Source organism: Falco cherrug, chromosome 7 (assembly GCF_023634085.1).
Source record: "Falco cherrug isolate bFalChe1 chromosome 7, bFalChe1.pri, whole genome shotgun sequence".
Classification (NCBI taxonomy): Eukaryota; Metazoa; Chordata; class Aves; order Falconiformes; family Falconidae; genus Falco; species Falco cherrug.
In genome coordinates, this window is record NC_073703.1 from 59,680,541 (window position 1) to 59,705,279 (window position 24,739).

The 24,739-nt window shown below is 38.9% G+C and overlaps 1 protein-coding gene across 2 annotated transcripts; it reads left to right on the forward strand.

The window, feature by feature from the left end:
• Positions 1-67: 67 nt before the first annotated feature.
• Positions 68-24,468, forward strand: COCH (cochlin). Of its 2 annotated transcripts, none has more exons than XM_055717357.1 (11): positions 68-285; positions 362-406; positions 5,993-6,149; positions 14,484-14,617; positions 15,822-15,887; positions 16,740-16,784; positions 16,875-17,022; positions 18,898-19,001; positions 19,835-20,061; positions 21,505-22,021; positions 22,724-24,468. In XM_055717357.1, the coding sequence occupies exons 1-11, from the start codon at positions 261-263 to the stop codon at positions 22,897-22,899; spliced, it is 1,644 nt and encodes a 547-aa protein (XP_055573332.1). In that variant the 5' UTR covers positions 68-260; the 3' UTR covers positions 22,900-24,468. The 2 variants fall into 2 exon arrangements, with proteins under 2 accessions (XP_055573332.1, XP_055573333.1); XM_055717358.1 differs by having other exon boundaries at positions 15,825-15,887.
• Positions 24,469-24,739: the final 271 nt, after the last annotated feature.

The following is a 24,739-nucleotide window of genomic DNA, read 5'->3' on the forward strand; positions in this document are numbered from 1 at the left end:
CCTCCCGCCCCGGCCACCCTCGCCCGCCCCAGTGCTCATGCGCCGCGGGAGAGGTTTAAAGCGGGCGCGGCAGCTGCCGCCGGCTGTGCGGCTTCGCGGCGGTGTCGGGGCAGCGCGGAGGGTCCGGCAGCCTGCGGTGGGGGCCCCGGTGGGAAGGCTGAGCTGCTCCGTGCCGCGCCGAGCTAGGCTGAGCCGTGCCGCGCCGCTCTCCCCTCGGCTCTGCTCTCGGCTCCCCCGAGGTGCGGGCGCGCCCCGCCACCATGTGGCTCGCCCCCCTTCTCCTCGGTGGGTACCGCGGGGGGCGGCTCGGGGCCGGCGGGGCGCGCAGCAGCGCCCCGACTCGCTCCCTGTCTGTTCGCAGGCGCCTTCCTGCTCTGCGGCCCCGTGCGCGGGAGCGACGGCTCGGGTGAGTTGGCCGCTTTCCTCCCTCCGCCTCCCCACGGGGGGTTTCCCCCTCGGATTGTCTCTGCCCGTCCCTCCCCGCCGGGAGGTGACGGTGGCCTGGCCGCGAGTGCCGGCTCGGCGCTTCCCCGGTTGCTGCCGCCTTTCGCCGGGCTGCGCTGAGGGTCCCCGACGGGGGCCGCCAGCCCGGAGCCCCGCAGTGCGCCCCCGGGGCCGGCCGGCCGGGCCCCGCCGTGTGAGGCCCCTCGAGCGGTGGCCCCGGGGGAGCCTGCGGAGGGGCACGCAGGATGCCCGGGAACGCTGCCAGACGGGGGGGACCCGCACCCCGCTGGCACGGGCTGGAGAGCTGGGGTGACGGGTGTCCCCGTCAAGGGGGGCGCTGGTAGCGCGTGCGAGTGGGAGCGTGTTTGTGTGTGTTACAAAGGCACTTGCGCAGTGCTTGGCGCGCTGAGGATCTCCGACGTGGTTCAGACCATGGAATCTATTACAAACTCTTATACCTGCCCTGCCGCTATTCTAACCTGGGAAGCAAAACAACACTTAAGATGCTAAGCAGGGCAGGGAATGCCTGTTGCACCGTGCCCTATTGGACTGCATCCCCCCTGCTGGAGAGGGGGCTCTCCTGGAGCCAGAGCCAACCCCTTAGGAACCAGGAGCCATAGCGAGCAGTTGAAGAAATAATGCACCAGAAGAACGCGGGCGGTTTGTCCGCACCTTCCAGCGGAGCCTTTCACCAAGGGAGGGCAAGACCCTCCAGAAGGATGCGCTTCCAGATGCAGACCTGGCCTGCAGAAGGTGAGTGACTTCAAGCTTTTCTGAATGGTTGTTCAGGATTTCAAAGTCATTAAGAAGCAGGATTTGCTGCTCATTTTGTGTTTAGGCAAGCACTTGGAAAATTCTGCTGTGCTGAAGTGATAATAGCTATATGTTATAGGAGTGCTATGGCTAAAAAAAGGGGAAAAATGCACAGCAATAAAAAAATATTCCAACTTAATTCCTTTCCTTCCTGTTTTACAGGTGCATTAGAGGTGAAGTGCTGACAGTCAGGAAAGAAGTGAAAAATTTTCTGATGCTTCTTCCCAGGGCTGGAGAAGAAGCGACTGTAACCTGAAGGTATCTGACACCAGCTAAAATAACATTAAGGGAATATTGGCAAAATGGAATATTGGTACCAGGATGTGCTTGTAGTATAAAACGTGAACAGTTGCTGTAAGATATTCTCTCTTACCATTATTCTGAGCCTAAATTCAGCGGCATTTGGTTACTGAGCTAGAAGCTTCCAGGAACTTTTATAAAAAGTGCTTAAATTCTGTTGTTCAGAGTAGCGTAAGAACATCAGTTTCCTCAAATTTTATTTAGGCTCATAACTACTTGGGGAGATCTTAAATGATCTTACATCTTTCCTTATACTCCCCCTGAAATGCATACGAATACTGCAGAGTTCAACAGGTCTAGTTACCATACATGATGCTGTGTGGGTGGGTGAATGTTGGCATGTGATGGTAAGTGACCTTAAGCTGATCAGAAAAAGGCAAGTCTCGGATCAAAGTGAAAGATTTAGCCCTGACCAGACTTTTTAAATCCCATTGTCTTTGTCCAGATCTTGTACTGGTGTACTTAAGATTACATGAACACAATCTGTGAACATGTTTTCCAAAATATAAACAGGTATAGCTCTACTAGTATGTCTTTTTTCTTTTCTTTCTAGTGTGGATAAGATTTGTGGGAGTGTTCCTTGCATAGGATATAAAAAACAGGCTTGTTTGAATACTAAAGGACTTCATATCTTCCTGTTTTGCAAAGATACAACACTAAATACTGAAAGGAAAAAAAAAAGCATTATAGGGATGTACTTCATCTTACAACTCATGAAGTTATCTTATTGTTATGAATTATTTTTTTTTGTAATGCACATAGAGATTATATTTTTTTTTCCTTTACATAAACTCTGCTGTTCCCAAAGCACTTCATGGAAACTTCAGGATTAGAAAAGCCCAGATTTTAGCTATGGATTTTATTTTCCTAGAGTCTTTTAAAGTAATGACTTCTGTCAAAAATGAAGTGAGAACTTTTATAGGTGGGTGTAAGAAACAGCTATTCAGGGCAAATCTGAGTACATGGGATGAAGTGCTAAAAAGATGGAAACTCATAGAATGAATTGAAAGCATGGTTATTGGGTGGATGTTTTAGGAGACTGAGCCTTTACTTTTTTCTTTTTTTAGGTCAACAGTGATGGAAGACATTCATCCCTACCTTTAAATATGGCTTAAATCAGGAAGAACTACAGTTTTTTTCTTTGTTTCTGTGGTGCACCCTGATGTGGTGTGTTTGTGGGGCTTAAAAAGCGTGTGCCTTGAGAGAATGGGATGATGGTCACTTTATTACAGTTCTGAAGGCCTAAGTTTGTATCGCATAATGTAGGTTTCTAGTCTTTATCCAGAATGGATAGAAGTCTAGGACTGAGTCCCTTCTTGTAAATTACAAGCTTATCTTTCTTCCTCCAAAAACATGTGAATTCAGAGTATGGATCTCATAAGTATCAGAGAAACGTCTCCACTGCTACTGCTCTTGAATTCTTAAATTACAGTGATTAAAACATACAGGTTTTCTCTCTGTTACTTAGATATGTATCTCTTGGGTGGTGTCAGCTGTGAAGTATCTTGGCCAGACTAACAAAACCAACCACCTTCAATTTTAATAGTAATATCACATGTGAAACTTTGGAGAATGATTATTATGCAAGCTGGCAAAGAATTATTTTCTAGTCTCTAGTATTCAGACCCGATTAATACATTTTCCTATTCACAAGGGACTACTTGTAGTTTTATGGGTTGGATAGCTGATGATACATTAAAATAGACAAACAAAGTCCACTGCAAAGTTGGTATTGTAAGAATTTCGGTACCTAGTACTACTCAGTTTGATACTGCACCTAACACCCCTAATATTGGTCTCAGCTATAGAATTATAGCTTACAGAAAACTAAAATGAAATGGTGGATTTTTAACGAACAGCATCATGTACCTCAAAGTGTGTGTTTTTACCTCTGTGCTTACTGTATGTTAGCTCTTAAGTCATGCAATGGCAACTTGCTCCCTTCCCTTGGAAGCCCTCCTCTGATGGTGTAGATGAGAATCATGACAAGTCTTTAGGCTGCCAGTACCTAAAAATCCCATGGCTAGGCTACAGTGGATTTCTGTGTTTCCATAGCCAGGGAAGACGCAGCAAGATTTCCCTGCCCCCAGCCTTCATCTTTTGTGCTGTGTAAAATGTTAGTCTGACATATGACTGTAATTAGTAAGTACCTGGTAGTCAGGCGAATACAGATCTCGAAGTGATAAAGGGCTCACTAACTAGACATGTCTAATTATTGTCTTTGTATGCACAGCCTGCCAAGGAATTCAGTCAAGTACAGTACATTAGAAATGACAGGTATTAAAGCTTCCTGTGGTGTCTTGCACTTCTAGAGCCTGGAAAAATGTTGCAGGGTGCATGGCACAAGCAGTACTGTGAGAGCAGAGATTACCTGTGATTGCAGTGATTCCTCCAAGGATATCCAGCTTTCCAGCTGCTGTTTTATCCTGATGGTCTTGCTAGTTGCCATTTGGTGGCTATTGATTAGTGCCCAGTAATCGGCTAACACACTTGTAGAACTTTCATGAAAGGATTAGGAGACTTGAACAGCAAAACAAATTGACTGTAGCCTAACACAATGATACAGCACTTTTGGTAATGAAAATACGGAGCTTCTAGGTTTAATCATGGTGATTCTGCTTGGTTTTTGGACTTGTGTTTTTAAGGCAAATATATAAGACTAAATGTGGAGAGGATGTAAGTAGTTAAGGCTAAGTCCTAAAAGAAACTTCTTTATTTCTTAGGGTACTTTAGAATCAAATGTCTGTACAGTGTTTTGCTAGGTAGACAGCTTTTGTTATCTTAAGAAGGGAAAGATTAAGAAGTGTTTACTGCTGCTTTTTTTTCTTTTTTTTTCTTTTGGGTTATATAGATGTATTTAGCATATTTAAGCACATTTGTGCTGACAAATAGCAAAGATTTTTCAGGAAGATGTGGTTAGGTAGCTTAATGTAACTTCAGTATAGCATTAATGAATGTTATGTATACTTACATGTAAAACTATACATGTGGTCTATGAACATATGACTTGAGCCAGAATTAACAGACACTTCCCTGTACACCTCTGGCTGTAACTGTCTTGCTTTTCAGTTCTAAAGTTTGTGAGATTAGCAGGAGGTATGATCTCTTCCATCCACTGATGAGGAACATGTATGCTCCAAATAATTTCAAATACAAGCTGCTTATGCTGGGGTCAGTAAACGCCTTAGGGTAAGAGTAGAAAGAGTGGGCAGGGAAAAAGGTGAGAGACAGATCCCAGATCCCTGAAACATACTCTCATTGGGATATAATGCAGTGGTGTATGCACTGATACATTGGCCAGCCTGTCAGCTCTCTTAATATTGTGAAGAAGTAACATTCCAAGTGCATGTAGAAATGGTTGTTGCACCTTCTAGTGCTCAGCAAGGGCAAGATGTGCTTTTAGGAAGTTCAGAATAAATACGCAGTCATGGGTTGAACTGACAATGCTGAGTTGATGGCAGTCTAGGCCAAAGTCCTAATCTGCTGTGCTGTCAGACCAGCTGAATGTGCTGTCCTGTGTAGCAGAAGGATGGTAGTAAGTATCCAAGATACGACCTCTTAAGGTTTTGAAAGAAAAAACATCAATTTGCCAAGCAAAATCATATACTGGTGTAAATCTGTTTCTGCTTACCTCCATTGCACGCATGCAAGCACAGTGAAAACTTAATGATGATAACCTGAGAAGCATGCTCTAAGAAAAAAGATAAAAAGAGAGTTCTATGTGAAAAATGAATGTGCCTCAGCTGAATAAATAACAACTTCTCACTGGGTGAATTTGACAGTCCTTTGCATAATGATAATATTGTAAACTTCGTTGATACGAATATTCTAGGTGTTAAGTTACTGGAGCAAGGAGATGAGTATTCCTTTTTTTATACTGGCCTTAGTAGGATTTCTTGCAGAGGCTAAGGGAAATGCTGCTGTCAGCCTGCTTCATTAATGGCACTCAAGGGAAGATTCTGAGTTTCCCAAGTGATTTGTAGATGTCCTGTGGCTGGACATTGCTGTGGGAATGTCAGTCTTTTAATTTCTCCCTTAAGAGTCTGCCCACTCCTGTGTTCCACAAGCCTTCAAAGGTCTCCCCCTTACCGTTCTGTCTTTGCAGTAAACTTAAGAGATGTGAATTGCTTTTTCTTCTGTAATATTTCTTGGATTTTTTTTTAATGTTTTAGTGTTGTTTGTGCACTTATTTTTACCCGTTCTACCTTTTTCGGATGTTCCTTTCCCTTAAATAACTTGTGTGTTCTTGTCATAACTATACATTTGTAAGCTCCAAAGATGTCTTTACAGATGTACTGCAGCGTAAGCTGAGACGCTCCCCAATTCCAAATTCAAACTTTGCTTTAAGCTTGGAAACAATGGAAAGATTAAAAAAAACCAACCCCAAAACAACAGACTCTTAAGATTTTCAGGTCACATTCTTCTTTTTCTTTAGCTTTCACTGCTATCACGTGCTTTACAAGAGGACTTGACCTTAGAAAGGGGACAGAAGATGTCCTTTGCCCAGCAAATTGTCCTCTATGGCAATTCTATGTCTTTGGAGATGGAGTTTATGCCTCTCTTTCCAGCATCTGTGGAGCTGCCATACACAGGTAAGTCAGGTGATTGCTAATCAACGTGTTAAGCAAGTTTATATAGTCTTGCCACACTTCTAATCTTAACCTTTTGATGCCATTGTTATAAAGATCTTTCTGGATTTCTGGAGTCATAACTCAATAGGAATGTCATTAGGAGAAAACAAGGAAGAAAATTTGCCAGCTGCCTAGCCATTATCTGAGTTGTGTTTAAGTGTTCCAGAAAACCACTTTAACTTTGTCTGAAACAGCACAACAGCAGGTGGACTTTCACTGTCAGATTACTTACGTGTCACTACTAGGCATGGAAAGATATAGTGTAAATAGTAACTAATTGGAGAATAAAAGCAGATTCACTTTCTGACTTCCATTTACATGACACTTTTTCTGAAACTGCTGAAATGAGTTTAACCTCCTATGCAAACGGACCTACCCATAATTTGGCTGAATGTGGTCCATAGACTATTACTTTTAATCAGTATTAGGGTTGGGTTTTTTTTCTCTTCTGACAATTGCTTGCTGGGTTTTAGTCTACTTAATGATATCTTAATTAGACCAGTATCTAGCTGAATTCACTTCTGTATCAAACAGAAAACTAAAGACTAAGAAAAATATCCAGATAACCCATGTTAAATAGAGGTTATTAAAAAAGCAGTAATTCCACAGGGGAAGGAAAGCAGGCTGGCAGATATCTGAGTTTGGGGTTGGGGTGGTGGTTTTGGTTGGGGTTTTTTTTTTGTTTTCGTTTTTTTTTTGAGGAAGGAAAAAGATTTAATTACTTAGTTGCCAGGTAAAATCTCTCATGGATCAATTTTTAATAAGGATACTTTGGACAAAACCAGCTCGAGACAGCAAGATACCTATTTCAGATGCCTGTGAAAGCCAGACTGATTCCTGACTGTCTGTCTACAGGGAGTTTCAGACTTTGATTTTAATACTTTGAGAAAGCTTTTGGTTATTTGGAGGATTTTTAGCTTCATTTATTAACTGGCTGTACAACACACAACTTGGTCACTGAGACCTTTCACGATATACTTACTATGACAAAATAGATTAAAAACTATGTAAGGTTTTATCACTCTTAAGATAGGACTGATGTTTCAGCAACAGAAACTTGTTTTAGATATGGAGAAAAGCCTAACAGTAAGGACAGAGACTAGATGACCTGCAATATTATAGGAACTACAATACAGTGCAGTTTCTAAAAACAGATAGACATATATCTACTGGAATAACTAGATAACTATAATTGATCCTGTTTTGAAACAAAAGTACAGATTAAACCATCCTGCCCAAATGTTTCCTCATTTCTGAGAGTTCTATAATTACATATTATTGATATCTTTAAAAGCAAGACTTCCATCATGCATATAATCTAGATTACTTACATTTGAAGAGGTACTCTTGGAAAAAACATATTGAGGTCTCATTATTAGAGACATTTTTTTACTCATTATTGGAGACCTTTTTTAATGTCTTACTCCTGTGAATGAGATTTCATTAGCATTTGTGGATTACATCATTAGCTATCCAGAATCCCTTTGAGCATCAGGAACTTCTTAAAACTAGTTTTATTTAGCTTCTAGGTACGTTCATGTTAAGATACACATAAACTACAGTTAAACAAAAAATCACAACATCTTCTTATATTTGTATATTCCAGATAAGACTACTGCTGCCCTTGCAGAAAGGCTGAAAGTATACTTAAAAGCTTAGGTGAAGCAAAGTGTTTAAAAAAAAAAAAAAAGGGGGGGGGGGGGAGAAACACAGTAGTTTCAATCCTTTTTTTTTATCCACAAGCAACAGAAAGAAATTTTCATAATACATTCATGTGATGCTGAAGTCTGCTATCAGAGTATTTTTATTTAAAAAAAAAACAAAAAAAAATTATAAAAATTACTAGAAGATAAAGGAGGAAAATGAAGGTGGGTTTGAATTAATATTAATTGCTTGATACTTTACATGCTGTAAAGTACAGACTAATCATCTGAAATAACATTTAGGGGGCTATCATTACTATCCAGGAACTTAATTAAAGTATGAATTAAAATCCTATAACTTTTAACAGTGCTTCCAAAATTCAGGCTAGTTTTGTTGTATTTGAACTCCAAAGAAAACTAAAACTAATTTTTTTTTTTTTAAAAAAATTGGATTTAAGGAGGGATTTTGAGTAGAAACGCTATCTGGAATTTCTTAAATGCTGTAAAGGAGACTTAAGAGCTAAGTACTATAGGGGCAGCTAGAAAGAACTTGGGAGGTATTCTGGGGCTCTGTGTGTATTTTTAAAGCTTAAAGAGTTTGTTTCAAAGATAATTGCATGTCTCTGTGTGTGTTATTGCTAGAACAGGCTTCCTTTTGGTCCTTCTGTAAAAAGAATGAATACTTCCATTCAGTGTGCTTTAAGCGTCTTCATGAGTGTTTTAAAAAAAAATGTTACTTCAGCTCTTCACTTTTCCCACTTTAGATATATGCAAAAACTTTGTGAGATAAAGTCTGCATCAAATGTGGTTTTTTTATAGAATGTTATATGGGAAGACATCTCAGTTTTCTTTTTTTTCCTAAGACAATGTTTGTATTTAGTGATGTAGCCATTTATTATAACATTCCATTTCCTTACGGGTTGCCAAAGATGTCTTTACTTAAAGAGGAAAAAAAAAAGCTCTTGCTATCAAGACTTTTTTTCCAAAGGGATTGGAGACTTGAGTGTTTTGAAAAGTCACAAAGGTTCCTAACCAGTTCAACTAGGCAGCAGTCTTCAACTTCCCATGCTGGTGGTGACAGTGATTGTTAGACAAGTCCCACCAAGAATGCTGGTGGGGCTCTGCTCTGTCACAGCTGGGGAATACTTTTATAAAAGGAGGTGGTACAAGAAATGGAAGATGCAGATTTCTTTTTATGTTTTGTATAGTTTTCTCCTAGATAATTAAGTACAGGCATTTAAACATTACTTAGCGCTTCAGTGAAGTCAGTACCTTGCAGACTATGTGTAAGATTGTTTTCCAACCCAGAAGCATAGGAGTACAGAAAACACCGTAATTTTCCATAGTAAGTGTCAATATAAATTATACTACAGGTGGCATGTGCACCCCTGTTTGTAAAACCTGCCTCTGACAGTCTGTCTCCAGACATTGTGAGGATGAGGGCTCTAACAGAAATGAAAGGATTAAAATATACTTACCCTTCTAATCTGTGCCTTCCAGTAAGGATGTATATTAACAATGTTCAAGTATTCTGTATACGACATGAACAGGACAGACGGTAGTAGAGCATTTTGAAAGAGCAGAATATAGGTGAAAATCTTCTGTTTGGGAGAACTGCTGGTTTTGAAGACTGCCTTTAAGTTAGGGGCTATTAGTCTTGGTCTTTCACAGTCAGAGCAGAATTTGCTGCATGAGAATGTTTTGTTGGTTTGGCTGTAACTGTTAGCAGCCAAAAATACTAGTCCTGGTAAAAAAGGATTGATGAACGGAGGAGAGGTGATAGCTGTTTAGCTCTCAGTTAATTTCAGTGCAGGCTACAAAATCCAACAAAAACATACAAAATAATGTGTTCCTTCTCACTGTGTTGCAATAGCTGAACTCCATATTGGTCTCGGAGGTAGTCCGAGAAGATATTGCTAATAGGTAATAGTAGTAAGTTATACTGATGTAACTAGGTATGTGCTTTGAGAATTTTGTGATTTTTTTCCAAAAAAACTGAAACAACCACATCTAGTTTAAAACCAGGTGTACCCTAAATCACATTGCATGGTGAGTGCAACATAGCTCTACACCTTAAGCACTGCTGAGTACCAGGCCTGTGCCACTACAATGACTGCTGCTGTTACTTGTAGAAAGCACAGACAGACAACTATTCGCCATTTCAAGAAGCATCAGCCTTGGGAGCAGTGCTTATATATGTTTTTCTTTTAAACTGGAAATGATTGAGCATGGGTCAGTTCCCCCCTCCACATACATCTCAGTTTGGACCCAGCACACGAACTGGAGTTTAATTCCTTCATTTTATATAAACCAAGTAATGCTTATTCCTATGAGCAGTTCCGTTACTGTGAGCTAATTATTACCACAAGAAAATACTATATAATGCATGTAAAGAATTTAGCAGAATTCATTACAAATATTTCTGTATTCTACAGATGAATAAGCTTTCTGCCTGTTTTAGTTTATTATATTTGGCTTTTTCTCTCCTTTTTTTTCTGTCCTTACTTTATGTGTAATTACTTTCAGGAAACAGAATATTTATTTAATATTGTTCTCTTTCTGGGCAGAAGAATAAAAGATTTATTTGTTGGGGGAAGAATGGAGAACCTCCTACCAGGCTGACACTATGCAGGCATGAAGAACTGTGTTAAATCTACCACTGAGTGATTAATTGGATTAATAGTTAGAAAGTCAAATGAAGGACTAGGTTCTCAGCTTGTGCAGTTCTGTTCTAGTGCCAGTTGCACTAAATGGAGACCTAGCCCAATGTGATAGTTTTTAGATGCTAAATAGGCATGTAAATTTTTGTCATAACCTTCCTAACTCATCACAGGGTGGAACCGTTTCTAATTAAACACTGGGGTCCCACTCAAGTGTAACAAAGGCATATCATGGCATTACCAAACTGGCCACAAAGTGAGCACAAACATGAATGGCCCCTGGGCCACTGTAGTGTTTGCTAGAGGAATATTGACAAAAAGGTTGTCCAGCCAGAGGGATTTCAGAGCAGCTGTAGATCCCCTGGGAAACTTTGGTATAATGCCTGCTTCTGCTGTAGAGCCGCCTTTGCTGCCAAAAGCAATAGGGGTGCAGACGAGGCAGAAGGAGCATAACCTAGGGGGCCAGAGAATGCTGGCATGAAACCCTGAGCAGCTCCTTATCAGTGAATGAAGACAATCAGGCAGCAGTAGGAGATTACATTTTGGAGGAGGACGCTTCTTGGAGCGATGGAAAAAGGTGGGTTATGTGGAATGAGCTTGCAGCTGCTGATAAGAAGGAAAGATGGGGATTCAGGTAATACATCTGTCTTGTCTTAAGCCCCTAAGGATAACTTTTTTTTACCCAAGGACCCTGTAGGAAATGCCAGCTGCTACTACAGCTAGCATTCTTAGCAACAGGAACTTTCAGGTCATAAATATGCTGTTGGGTAGTATGGCAGGCCTTCACCTTTCTGCCTTCCCTTCTGCGGAAGAAGCAGATGGTCTGCCTACATAATTAGCATAAAAACATACCATGTGAGTTTCTGAGCAAACATTTTGCTTCTGGACTGCAAGATTAAATCTGCTCAATATATTCTTTCAGCAGCCCAGCTGCAGTGCTGCTGCCCTTGGGCTTTGGACCTTTCCTTGGCATAGAACATTTAGTCTGTGTTCAAATCTATTTCTCTTCGCTCTAACACTTATACATGGGAAAAACAATTGTTGTCCATTCCACTGACAATGTTTTGTTACCTTTAAACAGTTTTATCTAGCTGATCCTTACTTACACTTGGAACTAAGCCCATTTAAGGGAATATCCAATTGGCTTCATCTCCAGCATTTTTGAACAAGTCAATAGTTCATAAGCATGCTGCAAAAAGTGTGCTCTCCATCAGCCAAATCTATCACTACTTACAAATTCTAAGAAGCAATGGAAAATTTACCCAGAGGAAAAAGACTTTCACCAGTTGAAAACCTTGTGTTTCCTCTTTCTTTAACGGGAGATAGTATTTCAGCTTTCTACTGCTGTGTCTAAGATTACTGACTGCAGTTACATCTATAAGGGTCACATCCCATGGCTGGAATAGTCTCTTTGTGGTCTAGGCATCAGGTCTAATGTGCAGGCTCCTTGAAAAACACATACAAAAATTGGTTAAGGCAAGCCAGCCCTGTACCTCTTTCTCAGAGAGGGCAGATAAACAGTTCTTGTGCTTACTTGGAGGTGCATGAGGCTCTAAAAAGCTTCAATTCCATCTGCTCATCTACTTCAATTCAGATTCTCAAGTATGTTTTAAATTGAATTCCTGTATTTCATAAGACCTTTCTGTATCTTCTGCTACCCTTGGCCAGTATGCTTTCTCCCATGTGCTATTGCAAAGTGCTGGATTGGTTCCTTGTGTATATGCTTTTCTGTTTAATTTATGTGCAATTTTGAGTGAAAAATACCATTGAAGTGTAAATTATGATTTGCTATTAACAGTGAAGCTAGGCAAGAGAATGGACTGACAGCTTTTATATAAAGTTGCCATAAAGCAGTGCGGGCAGTAGCATGAAACATAGCTGGTAAGGAAGTGAAAGTTGTTCCTGGAAAATCTGCAGAGTTCCAGTTTAATCAGAACAGCCATGGCATGCAAATCAATCACACAGGAGCAAAGAACAGTGGTGAAAATCAAAGCAGATTGTAGTGACATAAAATCATTCTGAGGAAATGCATAGGCACTTCTTCACTATTTAAATACCACTGCAGATTTACACAGGATGAATCTCACTTTAAGTCATTCATAAATGATTGCAAAAAGGAATTTGCCAGTCTGATTCAGAATACAAAGGCAGACTGACAGTATGGTTTATTCCACTTCAGCATATATGAGCATGCGCTCTGAGTAAACTGGCTGGAAGAAACATCCCTGGTAAAACTGACGAGACTGTAAAAGATGGCTTAAACAGTACAAAATGAAATGGCAAGAAAAGAGGAGTAACTTTCATAAAGCTGTAGTTCATGTTATATTTACATCTAATGTCAGCCCCCACACGCATTAAAAATAGCAGAGCTATTACATGGAAATAGCGTATCTTCAGAAGGCAGTCCAGAGCTTTATGGCTTGTGATGAAATACAGAATCAAATATTCTCAATAAATAGATAAGGAGCAAAGAAACGTACTCCAGTTTCAGTGGAAAGCTTGCGGCTTCAATGGAGACTATCTAGATGATAATTTTTTTTGTCCATAATGATCACATGGCAATCAAAATGAAAAGACAAAATGGATCAATATAGACAAAACTGGTCACACTGCCTAAAATAAGCTGACATCATTGCTTCTAAGAATAATTCTTAGGTTGAGCTTTCGGTATAAATGTTGTCTTGAGTTTTAATTCAGCCAGTGCTCAAAGTTGTGAATCCACAACAAAGGAAGCTGGAAGAGATACCAAGCTCTTCTTGGGAGCTAATGTGGGCATAGGGCAAGTTTGCTGATGTAAGCCCAAAGTAGCTTCGCTAAAACTGAAAATATAAACTTAAACTAGAAACTGTTCCAATTAAATACATATATTTTCTTTCTGACATGTACTTCCTTATGCATTAAGTCTTCACACCAGTGAAGGCTTGAATGCCAAAGAGAACCAGGTGCTAGAGAAGAAAATTGTTATAATTAGACTAAAATTTTCTAAATACATTAATGTGTTATTTTTCCCAAAGATAATTTTGACTTGCTGAATTTTCCTGTCATTTAAAAATAACCAGTTAGAAGCTCTGGTCTGATTTTTCTCTCACTGTTTTTTAAAGAACTGTTAAGTGCTGTTTGTATTTGCCAATTTTATAATCTGATTTTAAACTAATTCAGGGTAACTTTACTAAAACTCTTCTGACTATATACTGTACACAGTGTTCCCAGATGAGAAAATATCTGTATATTTTTAAACTGCTATCATAATCTTCTAAGCTGCAAGAATTCAATATGTATCACCACAGTTCAATTTAGAAATGCAAATCACATCTATGAAGGAGAAATGTATTTTAACAGCAGTCCACAAGGAGATTTATGTGGAAGTTACCTTTGCCACAGATACAGAGAGTTTGTGTTACCAGAAATATACGCAAGGTTTTCTAAACTTTGGTCTTGATTATTCTACTTTCACAATGTTTTAAATCAGATTAGGCTGGAACCTCTTTTCAAGCAGGAAGCCAAACGTAAGAAAAACAAACATAAAGGCGCACATTGCTGTGTTTACATAGTCTTGAAATGGTTGGTTTTGTCCCACAGTACTGTACCTGCCCAAGTTCTACAAAGTATCAGGCTTATAATCCGTCTTAGAGAAACTCAACATTGAATTTTGGCCTCTAAAAATAATAAACGTTCTTTCAGTAGCACATAAAAAGATCTGAACAGTTCTGATGCCTATTATTGTCAGTTAGGAATTGATACTGCCTTGAAACATCACTCTTCTGCATCAAGTTGAACATTGCCAGAATTTTAGAATTTCCTGACTTTTTTTTTTCCTAGGTCTGTGTGCTCTGCAGAATAGTTTCTTTGAAAAGTCTTTTCAGCAACTCATATCCTGAACACAACTGCCTTTTTCAGGAGGCTACTATCCAATATACTAATGATGGTATAATTGTATTGCATTTTCTTGTGATTAAAATGTCTGATTTCTAACAACTCTTTTTGTATCTCAGTGGGGTGATCACCAATGCAGGAGGAGCTGTAAGGGTACAGACTCTCCCAGGACAGGAAAACTACCCTGCTGTAAATGCCAATGGAATCCAGTCTCAGGTGCTCGCTAGATGGGCTTCATCCTTCTCAGTGACTCGTAGGTGGATCACACTACTTATTTTTCAAACTATATTTGAAATCGTAACAGAACTGTAGGAAACTTCTTCAATGCTCCTGTATGCATAAACAAATGTGATTGCTATCTGAAGTGTAATAACCGAAGTTTTTGCTTTTAATTCATTAATCCTCGTTTTTCCACAATTTCCTTAAAATACTACTCCAGCGAGACTAGCTAGTCTGTAGCAGAAGCTGAAACTTAAAAATGGATCACAGTTATTTAGAATATAATGACGTGATAGCAGGCGGTCGACAGTGCAGTTCCACAACAGTTTAAGCTGTGATCGAAGTCCGTACTTCGATCCTGCTACTGCAGTCCTGTCCTCCTACCGCTTCCAGCCATATAGTTTTATCCCTTCTGCCCCCCTGCCTGCCTTTGGGCAGGCAGTAGAACTGTCAGGTCCTTCAAAGAGCTTGTGTAGCGTTCCTTGCAAACAGAACACTGACCCTCCAAAAACGGGAATAATGTCAACTTAGATGTGATGTGGTCATTAAGCTACAGTGTGACACAGTGGTTTTTCAGAAGTTTTTTTGTCCTTGTAGTTGACATACTGTGCCCAATTGCAAACCATTATCATGCCCGGCCACTTGGTTGAGGTTAAACCACCCTCATAAAATTGTATAAAGAAGTCTATTGGTTATATATATTGTTTGGCTCCAAAATACTGAAGTGTATGTGTTTTCCGGTATATTCTTTCAGAGCTTGGGAAACAGAGCTCTTTAATGTGTTCTTATTGTTTACACAGCTAAAATTTAGCCTGCTATCTCTAAGACAGTAGTAATCCTCCATTAGTGTTTATTGCAAATTAATGGATAAGAATTTGGGATTACAGGTGCTTTTGGTGAGGGTGTAAATGAAATACACCTCCTCCAGATCGAGTCCTGAATTTATCTGCTAGAAACAATAGCTACTACAGCTCAAAACTTCTCATCAATTGATATGCTGTAATTACACGTCGGCTGCTGCCGTTTCAAATGCAGGAGCTCAGAGAGGTTCATTACCAGTGAAACAAGGAGTGCGATACTGGATTACACCAAATATCTGTCTAGGCCTGTGTCCTACTCCCAGAGTAGCTAATGGCAGATGATGAAGAAAGGTTATTGGAAATATAGTATTCTTCAAGCACTTGTAATTTCATCTAAATACACTAAAATAACATAAATTTATTCTTCCAATATTTTAGCAGGTACCAAGAACACAGCACTTGAAGCAGTTGGACGATCGGTATCAACAGCACGTCCTTCTACAGGTACAAGTTTTCTGCAACAAGGGAAGCTTCTTGTGATAGGATGTGCTGCAGTGCGTGAATCCCTGGCTAAAATGACGTTTCATATGATTTATTTATTTTTAAAGAAGAAAACATACACAATATCTGGTTTTGCAGTACAGCTATCATCAGCAAAAGAAGGAATTATTTGCAATTGGCAAGATTGATTCTAATTTTGTTAATCTTCATGCAAATTAAAAAGAAAGAATGAATTTGGAAGAATAATACAGATATCAAAGGAAGGAAAGAGTTCATGAGCTTCTGTGATATTCTTTGCTGTCAAGTGACAGAGAAGATAATTAATTTCTTCTTAGAGAACTAGTAAACAGCTGAGTGCTGTCAAAACTTGGAGAAATTTAGATGCTATGTGAATTTCTCCACAGAAAATGCTGCATTAAAAGTCTAAATCAGTTTTTGTGAAGCCTAGTGGTATGTAAATACTGGACTTGGATGTTGTATCTGAATAGAACATTTGCTTTACGGTTTAAGTCATAGTTTGCTTCCAAACCATTAAAACCGTGCACAGCACAGCAGGATTGCTAACTGAGAAATGGTAGCACTTGGGGGGGTGAGCTACAGCAACCCACCCAGGTTTCTACCTGTCAGTAGTCAGCTGGGCAGGTGTAAGAAAGGAAGGTTAAACTGTTTCATTTGAAAAAGAATATTCTCCAAGGAGCAAAGCAGTAGTAGTGCAAGTTTAAGAATTAAACTGATTGACAGTTCCTACTGCAGATAGACTGCAATGTAATTCTTGGAGTCTGAGCTTTTTCTGGTTTACTTTTGGCCATTCATCTTCTTGTTCTTAAATGATCCATCTTGTTTCCTTCACTGAAGGTAAAAGACCTAAGAAGCCACTTGATAAAAAGGCTGGAAACAAAGGTAAGAACCCACAGATTTAACTTTTGCAAAGAAAAATTCTAACGTTTATTTGGTGTTAAGTTTAAGTCTGATTATTTTGGATATTCACAGACTGTAAAGCTGATATTGCATTTCTCATTGATGGAAGTTACAACATCGGCCAACGTAGATTTAATTTGCAGAAAAACTTTGTTGGAAAAGTAGCTGTGATGCTGGGAATTGGCACAGAAGGGCCTCATGTTGGAGTTGTACAGGCCAGGTAAGAACAGGTCTAGACAAGGTATAACTGAGTGATTAATAAGAGAAGTCAATTAATATATCACTCCCTATTTTGCAGAACAGTATTCACTCAATAATGGCTGATGAATAGCAAGAGAAAGCAAACTCTTTTGAGCTGCAGTGTTGTGTAGCACTGCAAACTCTTTTGAGTGTTTGCTCTGTGCTATACTGAGATGTCCTTGTGAGGACATGACAGATTTTACCATCTTCTGCCCCTGTGATTCATGATCTTTGGATAGAGAGCAGCTGGACGTTTCATAGCCCCTCTGCTGCTGACAGTTTCATAGCTCATCTTAGTAAAACAGCAGAAAACACTCCACAAAGGAGAGATGGCTGGTTTTAAAAATTGTAGAGAGAGAATAGTCACAAATGGCTATATACAAGTACAAACCAGAAAACTGCTGTTGCCAACCTATAGGTTACTACAGCCAATATCTCCAAATTGTAAATGGTCAGGTTTTTATTTTAAGACTATTCATAGAATCATAGAATCATTTAGGTTGGACAAGACCCTTAAGATCATAGAGTCTAACCATTCACACTACCTTGTATGTTCACAGACTGCAAAACAGTCTCACAGCCACTGCAACATCCAGCATGTTGGTAGAAGGCTTATTTGAGCCACAGCTTAGTTTGCGAGCCCTCAGGAATAGCAGTTTTCCAGGTTTAACCACTTTGGCTATGGCTTCTCTGGAATAAAAGACGCACAAAGAAGTCTTTAATTCATTTATCACAAGACAATGAAACATCTGCTAGATTAACACAGTTTCTCTATTGCGTCTTTCATCATTAAAGTCTGTTCCTCTCCCCAGCCTTTAGGCGACTGTAGAGTAGGTGTCAGAGTCTGAGTTAATGACCTAGGCTTGCTCTTGTAATCACTAGAAAGACCACATTCCTGGCACAAACCATCTAAACTGCTTTGGATGCCTCTTTTAGGACATGATGAATTCCATCCTGAAAAAATCCAGTTTCTAGCTGCTTGTAGGCATCTAAAGCTAGGGTAAATGAACCCTGCTTTTCCTGTCCTGGGTTTAAATACTGTAAGGTGAGGAAAGATTTGTGGAGAAACTAAGTGATCGATTTAGCACCTTGAATGTTCAACTCCTCTTCATTAGAAATTAATCCTACAAGCAATAATCTTTATATCTCAAAACTTACCATTTTTAAGTTACTCTACCATAAGATTCAGCACTGCAGACCAACTCTCCTTGGCACGGGGGTTCATTCTAGTGATTCTGATGCAGGATTGGGCCGTTTATTCATAGCAAGAGCTTTCTGAGCTGCAGGTGTTTATCTGTCTATTCTTAGCATGGCAAAAATAACTTCATTTCTTTTTGTTTTCTACTGTAAATCAAAAGTGAAATCTGGTACTTAGCACAGCTAAAGTCTTTCATTTCTCACACAGAGTCAGTAGCTACTGTACCTTAAAACTTCTCAGATCAAAACACTCAAACTGCATTTCACAGAATGTTTTTATAAAGAAGGTATTTCTCATACAAATAGTAGAAGACCTACCAATTTTCAATTACACAAATGCATTTAGTTTAACATCTGGCATGTTCTTTTTTATTTTTGTGCATATATTTTTCAACCTAATGTTTTCAGCTATTAGATAAGCCTCAGAACCTGCCTGTTCTTAATTTACACACTCAGGTAAATAAGTCCTCCTACTAAGGATTGTGAGAATTATTAAGGAGCATACTTCCGGTTTAGTAATTAAAAATATAGGGAAGAATATATGTTACCAAGAACAAAATGATTCAAAGTGTATTTTAGCTTTCTAATGACTAGTGGTATGAAAAGTAAACTACGCACTTCATTATTCTTTTTTTTTTTTTTTTTTTTTTTCCCACAGCGAACATCCAAAAATTGAATTCTATCTGAAAAACTTCACTGCTGCGAAAGAAGTTTTGTTTGCCATAAAGGAATTAGGATTTCGAGGAGGCAATTCTAATACAGGTGAGTTCATAGGTCCATGCAAATAGAAATTACTTCTTTACATATGTTTATACATATAAATATATATATATAGCTAAACACACGTGTGTGTGTATATACTGAAGTTCTTATAATTCAGTTAGTTAAGAAAGTGTTTTAAACGCCACACTCATCTTAGTCGGGTTCAACATTTTTCAACTAGAACATTGCCACATCTTCCATTTCATTTCCAGAAGTTAGGGTTGCTTATTACACATTTTGTTAGAGTAGAAGTGCAAATATCACTTCCTGCCATGGACTTTTCACTAGTATCAGAGTGATATCTTGAGACAAACTCATATCAAAAAGGCTTAGCATTTCTTTCTTGCTGCGTGGCTAATTAAAGGGTTAGAATAAACTTGGAATAAGTAAGTGGTTGTGAAGAGATGGTTGCCAAATGAGGAAAACAAGCATTCCAAATACGTTGCGTTTGACAAACTAAATTTAGGTAGCTCCTCAACTTTTTTCCTTCTAATCCATTTGAAAGGTACTAATATATCTACTTCCTGGTACAAAACTAGACCTGTGGGCAAAAAAAAGTCAGTGATTTCTTCTTCAGCTTTATCTGTGAGGATTTTTTGTGGGGGTGGTCTGGTTTTGGGTTTTTGGGTCAGTATTTCTTTTTTTGCCTTTAACGTACGGATTGCTCGAGCTTTGTTATTACCAAATGTCCTGAGACACTATTTCACTTTTACACTGGGATAGACCTGTAATCATAATGGGAATCCCACACAATTTTGTGTAGGAAACTGGTACCAAAATGCACCATTATGATAGGCACTATTTCTTCATATTTTCTTTCTGTTCAAAACTAGGAAAAGCTTTGAAGCATACAGCTCAGAAGTTCTTCTCTTTGGAAAACGGAGCACGCAAAGGAATTCCCAAGATCATTGTAGTGTTTCTAGATGGCTGGCCCTCAGATGATATAGAAGAAGCTGGCATAGTGGCCAGAGAATTTGGAGTCAATGTATTCATTGTATCTGTAGCAAAACCCACAACAGAGGAGCTGGGAATGGTACAAGACATTGGTTTTGTTGACAAGGTAAGAGAGCATATCATTCTTTGTTTTTCATTCACGGGTATTATTCTGGAGAATTTACTTCACGGTAACATTCTAATGAACTAATAAATACACATCTATATAAACTTATATATATAAAAAATATTCTTGCAAAACAGCCAATGAAATTATTCCTGCTAATAAATGATTCAAAAGAATAGCACCAGGAAGGTTAAAGAAACACTGGGGTGTTTTTTCCCTGCTACAGGGGCTACACAAAGGTACCACTGTTCTCCCACTTCAGACTCTTGCCAAGTTGTAGCTCCTGGACTTTGTAGTTTCTCAGTGTAGGAGATTCCCCTATCTCAGGTATGGTTAGATGTGTCAAAGCAATGAAATGCAGATACGCTATCTCCTGTCCTGAAACAGCAGACAGGGAGGCATATCTTTCCATACTTGCTCTATGGATAATTATTTGCCTACTTTCACTACAAACAGGACAGGAAAGATACATCCTAGCAAGTTCATGTGCAAGACATTCACCTTAGATGAAAAGTTTTGGATCTTGTTCTGTATGAGTTAGAGTAGGAATCATATCAGAGATCACCTACTCTCACATGAGCTTTTTAATCACTAGTCTTTACTTTCTCTCCTGTGAGAGAACCTCTCATTTTCCACAGGGAGGTTTTAGGTGTCTTAATTTCAGAAGAAATTTCATGGTTCAGTGTGAACATAATGAAGCACTACAGCACTGCTGCTTCTAGGCACCAGATAGCTTGCTGCTGATTCCAGGGGTATTGCAGGCAGGTCCAACTCTTACATACTTGGAGGCACAGGAAGATGTGACTGAGGCTGTCCTTCTCCTGCATTTTGATCTTAGCCAGATTAGTTATCACCACCTTGGAGAGCTGATTTTAAATTTAACCCCCTTCTCAATCACCTTGTACTTTACACACATCTTATGGAACCTAGCAGAAAAAGAGATTTTACTTTGAATGACCTGGAGCTGTATTTTCTACCCAACTGTAAGTTTGTGTTTATGATGTGTTATACATCAAAAAAAATAAAGGCTTACTGAGTTCAAAGGGAAAACACAAAGACTAGTTTTCAGTGGGTAAGCAAAACTACAGAAGTTTGAATTGTTTGGATACTCAGTAACATGACTTAGTTTGCTTTCAAAAGCCATAGTTGTGTTTTCCAGTTGTTACAGTTCTTGTGAATAAAGTTAAATTATTTGAAATTTCCAGAGGCCAGGGTTGACTTTAATGGATAAAATAAGCTATATTGTAGCTTTCATTGAATCCAACTGCAGATGTTTATCTTCAGTTTCTTTAAAAACCAACAAGCAAAAGATCCTACCACAAAGTCCCACCATTAGGCTCCAGTTCTAACCTGTCTTTGAAAGAAAATCACACAGGTGTTCTGATGATTATCCATTCAGCTGCTGTGTCAGTATTCACCTGTTGACTTCTTGTTTCCAAACAGGCTGTCTGTCGAAACAATGGCTTCTTCTCTTACCAGATGCCCACCTGGTTTGGCACTACCAAATACGTAAAACCTCTTGTCCAAAAATTATGTTCACATGAGCAGATGTTGTGTAGCAAGACATGCTACAACTCCGTCAACATTGGTTTCTTGATAGATGGTTCCAGCAGCGTTGGAGACAGCAACTTCCGCCTTGTGCTTGAATTTGTCAGCACCGTTGCAAGGGCTTTTGAGATCTCTGACATTGGTTCCAAGATCGCAGCTGTGCAGTTCACATACGATCAGCGTACTGAGTTTAGCTTCACAGATTACATCACAAAAGAAAAGGTCCTCTCAGCTATCCGGAACATTCGCTACATGAGCGGTGGCACTGCTACTGGTGATGCCATTTCTTTCATAACCAGAAATGTCTTTGGACCAATGAAAGATGGACCTAACAAAAACTTCCTTGTTGTTTTGACTGATGGTCAGTCTTATGATGATGTTAGAGGACCTGCTGCTGCAGCACAAAAAGCAGGTAAATGATTTATCTTTGAAAGTGATGGAAGTTGATTTGTCCTATCTCTGCTGTATTGTGAATGTTAAGATTTTAAAGTGTGCAAACACAGCCCCAGTAAGCGAATCAAGTATCATACCTGTTTTAAATTTAGCAAAATGTAAGTCCCAAGGAACTGCTTTCCATTAGGATGAAAAAAATGATGTGCTATGGAGCCAGGTATGAGTAGACTCACTCATGGCAGCTTAGTGAAAAACAGGAGAGAAACTAGTAGTTTGAAAATACAGAGACAAGTAGTGAAGCTCCAGTGATGCCATCCACTCCTCTCAATCATCATCCAGGAAGGGAATTAGCAGTTTTGACTAAAAAAACTTAGGCTGCTGATGCTTGAAAGCACCAAACATACACAAAGGATCCAAACTAATTTTCAAAATCATTTTACAGTGTTACTTGGGTTTTAAGACTGACATTCTAACTGCTACATTCCTATGTGTCACTACACAACCAACTAAAACACTAGCTCTTAAGATGCCCCACATGTCCTTCAGGATTTTTACTGAAACAAATCATTTAATTCTTGCTATTTAGTGGCAAAGTGTAATCGTCTTTGCCAGACTGCAGCTATTGAATCTATACTTTTCCCATCCAGATTAATTCATGGATGTAGAAATGACTGTTATTCTTTTAATAGGCAAAATGGTCTTTATTTTTTTCTTATTGTAGGAATAACAATCTTCTCTGTTGGTGTTGCCTGGGCACCTCTGGATGACCTGAAAGACATGGCTTCTGAACCAAGAGAATCTCACACTTTCTTCACTAGGGAGTTCACAGGATTGGAGCAGATGGTTCCTGATATTATTAGAGGCATCTGTAAAGATTTTTTGGACTCTAAACAATAAAGCAAAAATCGCTGTTGGATATTACTACTTTGAAACTAAAAATCATGAAAATGAAATGGTCCCTCTAAAGTACAAATGTTTTATTCTTACATATACTGTCATAATGCAAGGGAAGAAGAAGGGCTACTTCTTGTTTCTGTAGTCGGTCAAGGATTCTTGTGAGCTTGTTAGAAGTTGTACTTCATACTGGAACGCAGAATTTGGCCAACAGCTCTTATTTTCAATACATATGTAGTAGCCCCAAGTTTAAAGCTATGCAGATTGTGCACTTAAGGCTATCAGGTATCAGCAGAGGAAACAATACAGCTCTGACATTCTTGCTGTCACTTGCTAATGTCTTCTTAAGAATTAGAAATAATTTCAAATACACAGTACTTCTATAAGCCTTCTGTAGCTTACGATTCTGTATCTTTTCAAGGAGTTCTGCTGATAGTATGAAGTGCTTCCAGTGCTTCAGTTGCACAACATCCATTATTGCCAGGCAATTTAAGAAAAGAGAGGACAGATTGTAGCTAAACAGTCTATTTGTACTAGTGAGGTTTTGCTATTGTGAATGATACTGCAGTCTCAGTTGGCAAGGTTCACATCAAAAGACATTTAAGTTCTACCCACAGATAGCTGCAGATCTATGTTCAGTTCTTTTGGCACAGATTTTGAAAGGTATTTAAGGCACAGGAGTTATTTTTGGATCCAGATCCTCAAACATATTAGTTGATCCTACTGTTTCCTACACCACTGAAGTCAAGAGTGATATTCCCGATATATCTGACAACCAGATTTGTTCCTGTCTGCTGCCTTCTACTGTCTTTATTTTAGAAAGTTATTATCGGGTGGGCAAAGAGATTAAATTAGACCATACACTGGGAACTGAAAGTGTTCAGATCCAAAGGTAGGTTTCAAAGTTTGAAACCTAACTGATTTGTATCAGATTATGTAGTTAGTGAAGACTGTAGGCAGACATATAAGTGGAATTCAGTAGCTTACAAATTAACAACTTTCTAATGCTAGTAGAAACATCTTTAAGGATATGTGAGGTTCGCTGAAGATGAAAGAATAGTTTTCTTTAAAAAAGGCTTTAATTTGATTACATACCTAGTAATGTGTTGATACATTTAGACCTAAAAGTGCGTAGTTAAAATGATGCAATATTCACTGAGTTATTCCAGATTCCTGGTGTGAATAAGATATTTCAAATATTCTTTAGAAATTACATTTTTTTTGCAAGTAAATTATATAACAGAAAAGAAAACAGGACTTTCCCATCAATCTAGGGTTTCCCTCCTCCCCCTGCTATTGATTATAAAAGTCATAGTACTTATGGAATGGCACAGAAGGGATTGTATTCATCAGGCTTTTGTTGTGCATTTTTTAATAACTTATAACTGGCTATATATTACACTAAACATGAATGGCAAAGAAGCCTTGTATTTTTCTATGGTTATGTGTTTATAGATACGAGTATTCAGCTATTGCTGTATAAATTCATATGCAATATCAACTTCGTGTAAAAGTTCAATTCATTCAGTTTATAAACTTTTTATAGAAATACATATTGCAAGAAAGCTGGGACTGCTGCTATCTGTTTTAATGTCCTGTAATATAAAAGTTTTTATGCTGAACCTCACATAGTATAGCTTAAGTTGCATGTGGTGCTTCCTAACTGTATGTACCATCTTAAATCCCAATTTGTAACAAAAAATCCCAAATCATCCTCAAAGAGCAAGGTTACTATTTATACAAATATTTTAATTTGAATGAGTCAGTATCAAAGTTTTAGTCGTTCGTACTAGGTATGATGCTAGTTGAATCTTCTGAATATTAATCACGTACCAGCTAGTAG

Bases quoted from the DNA above. Each gene is read 5' to 3' on its own strand.
- COCH (XM_055717357.1), top strand. From the start codon at position 261: ATGTGGCTCGCCCCCCTTCTCCTCG. The intron at 286-361 runs GTGGGTACCGCG...GTCTGTTCGCAG, and splicing joins GCTCGCCCCCCTTCTCCTCG to GCGCCTTCCTGCTCTGCGGC. The intron at 14,618-15,821 runs GTAGGTGGATCA...CCAATATTTTAG, and splicing joins TTCATCCTTCTCAGTGACTC to CAGGTACCAAGAACACAGCA.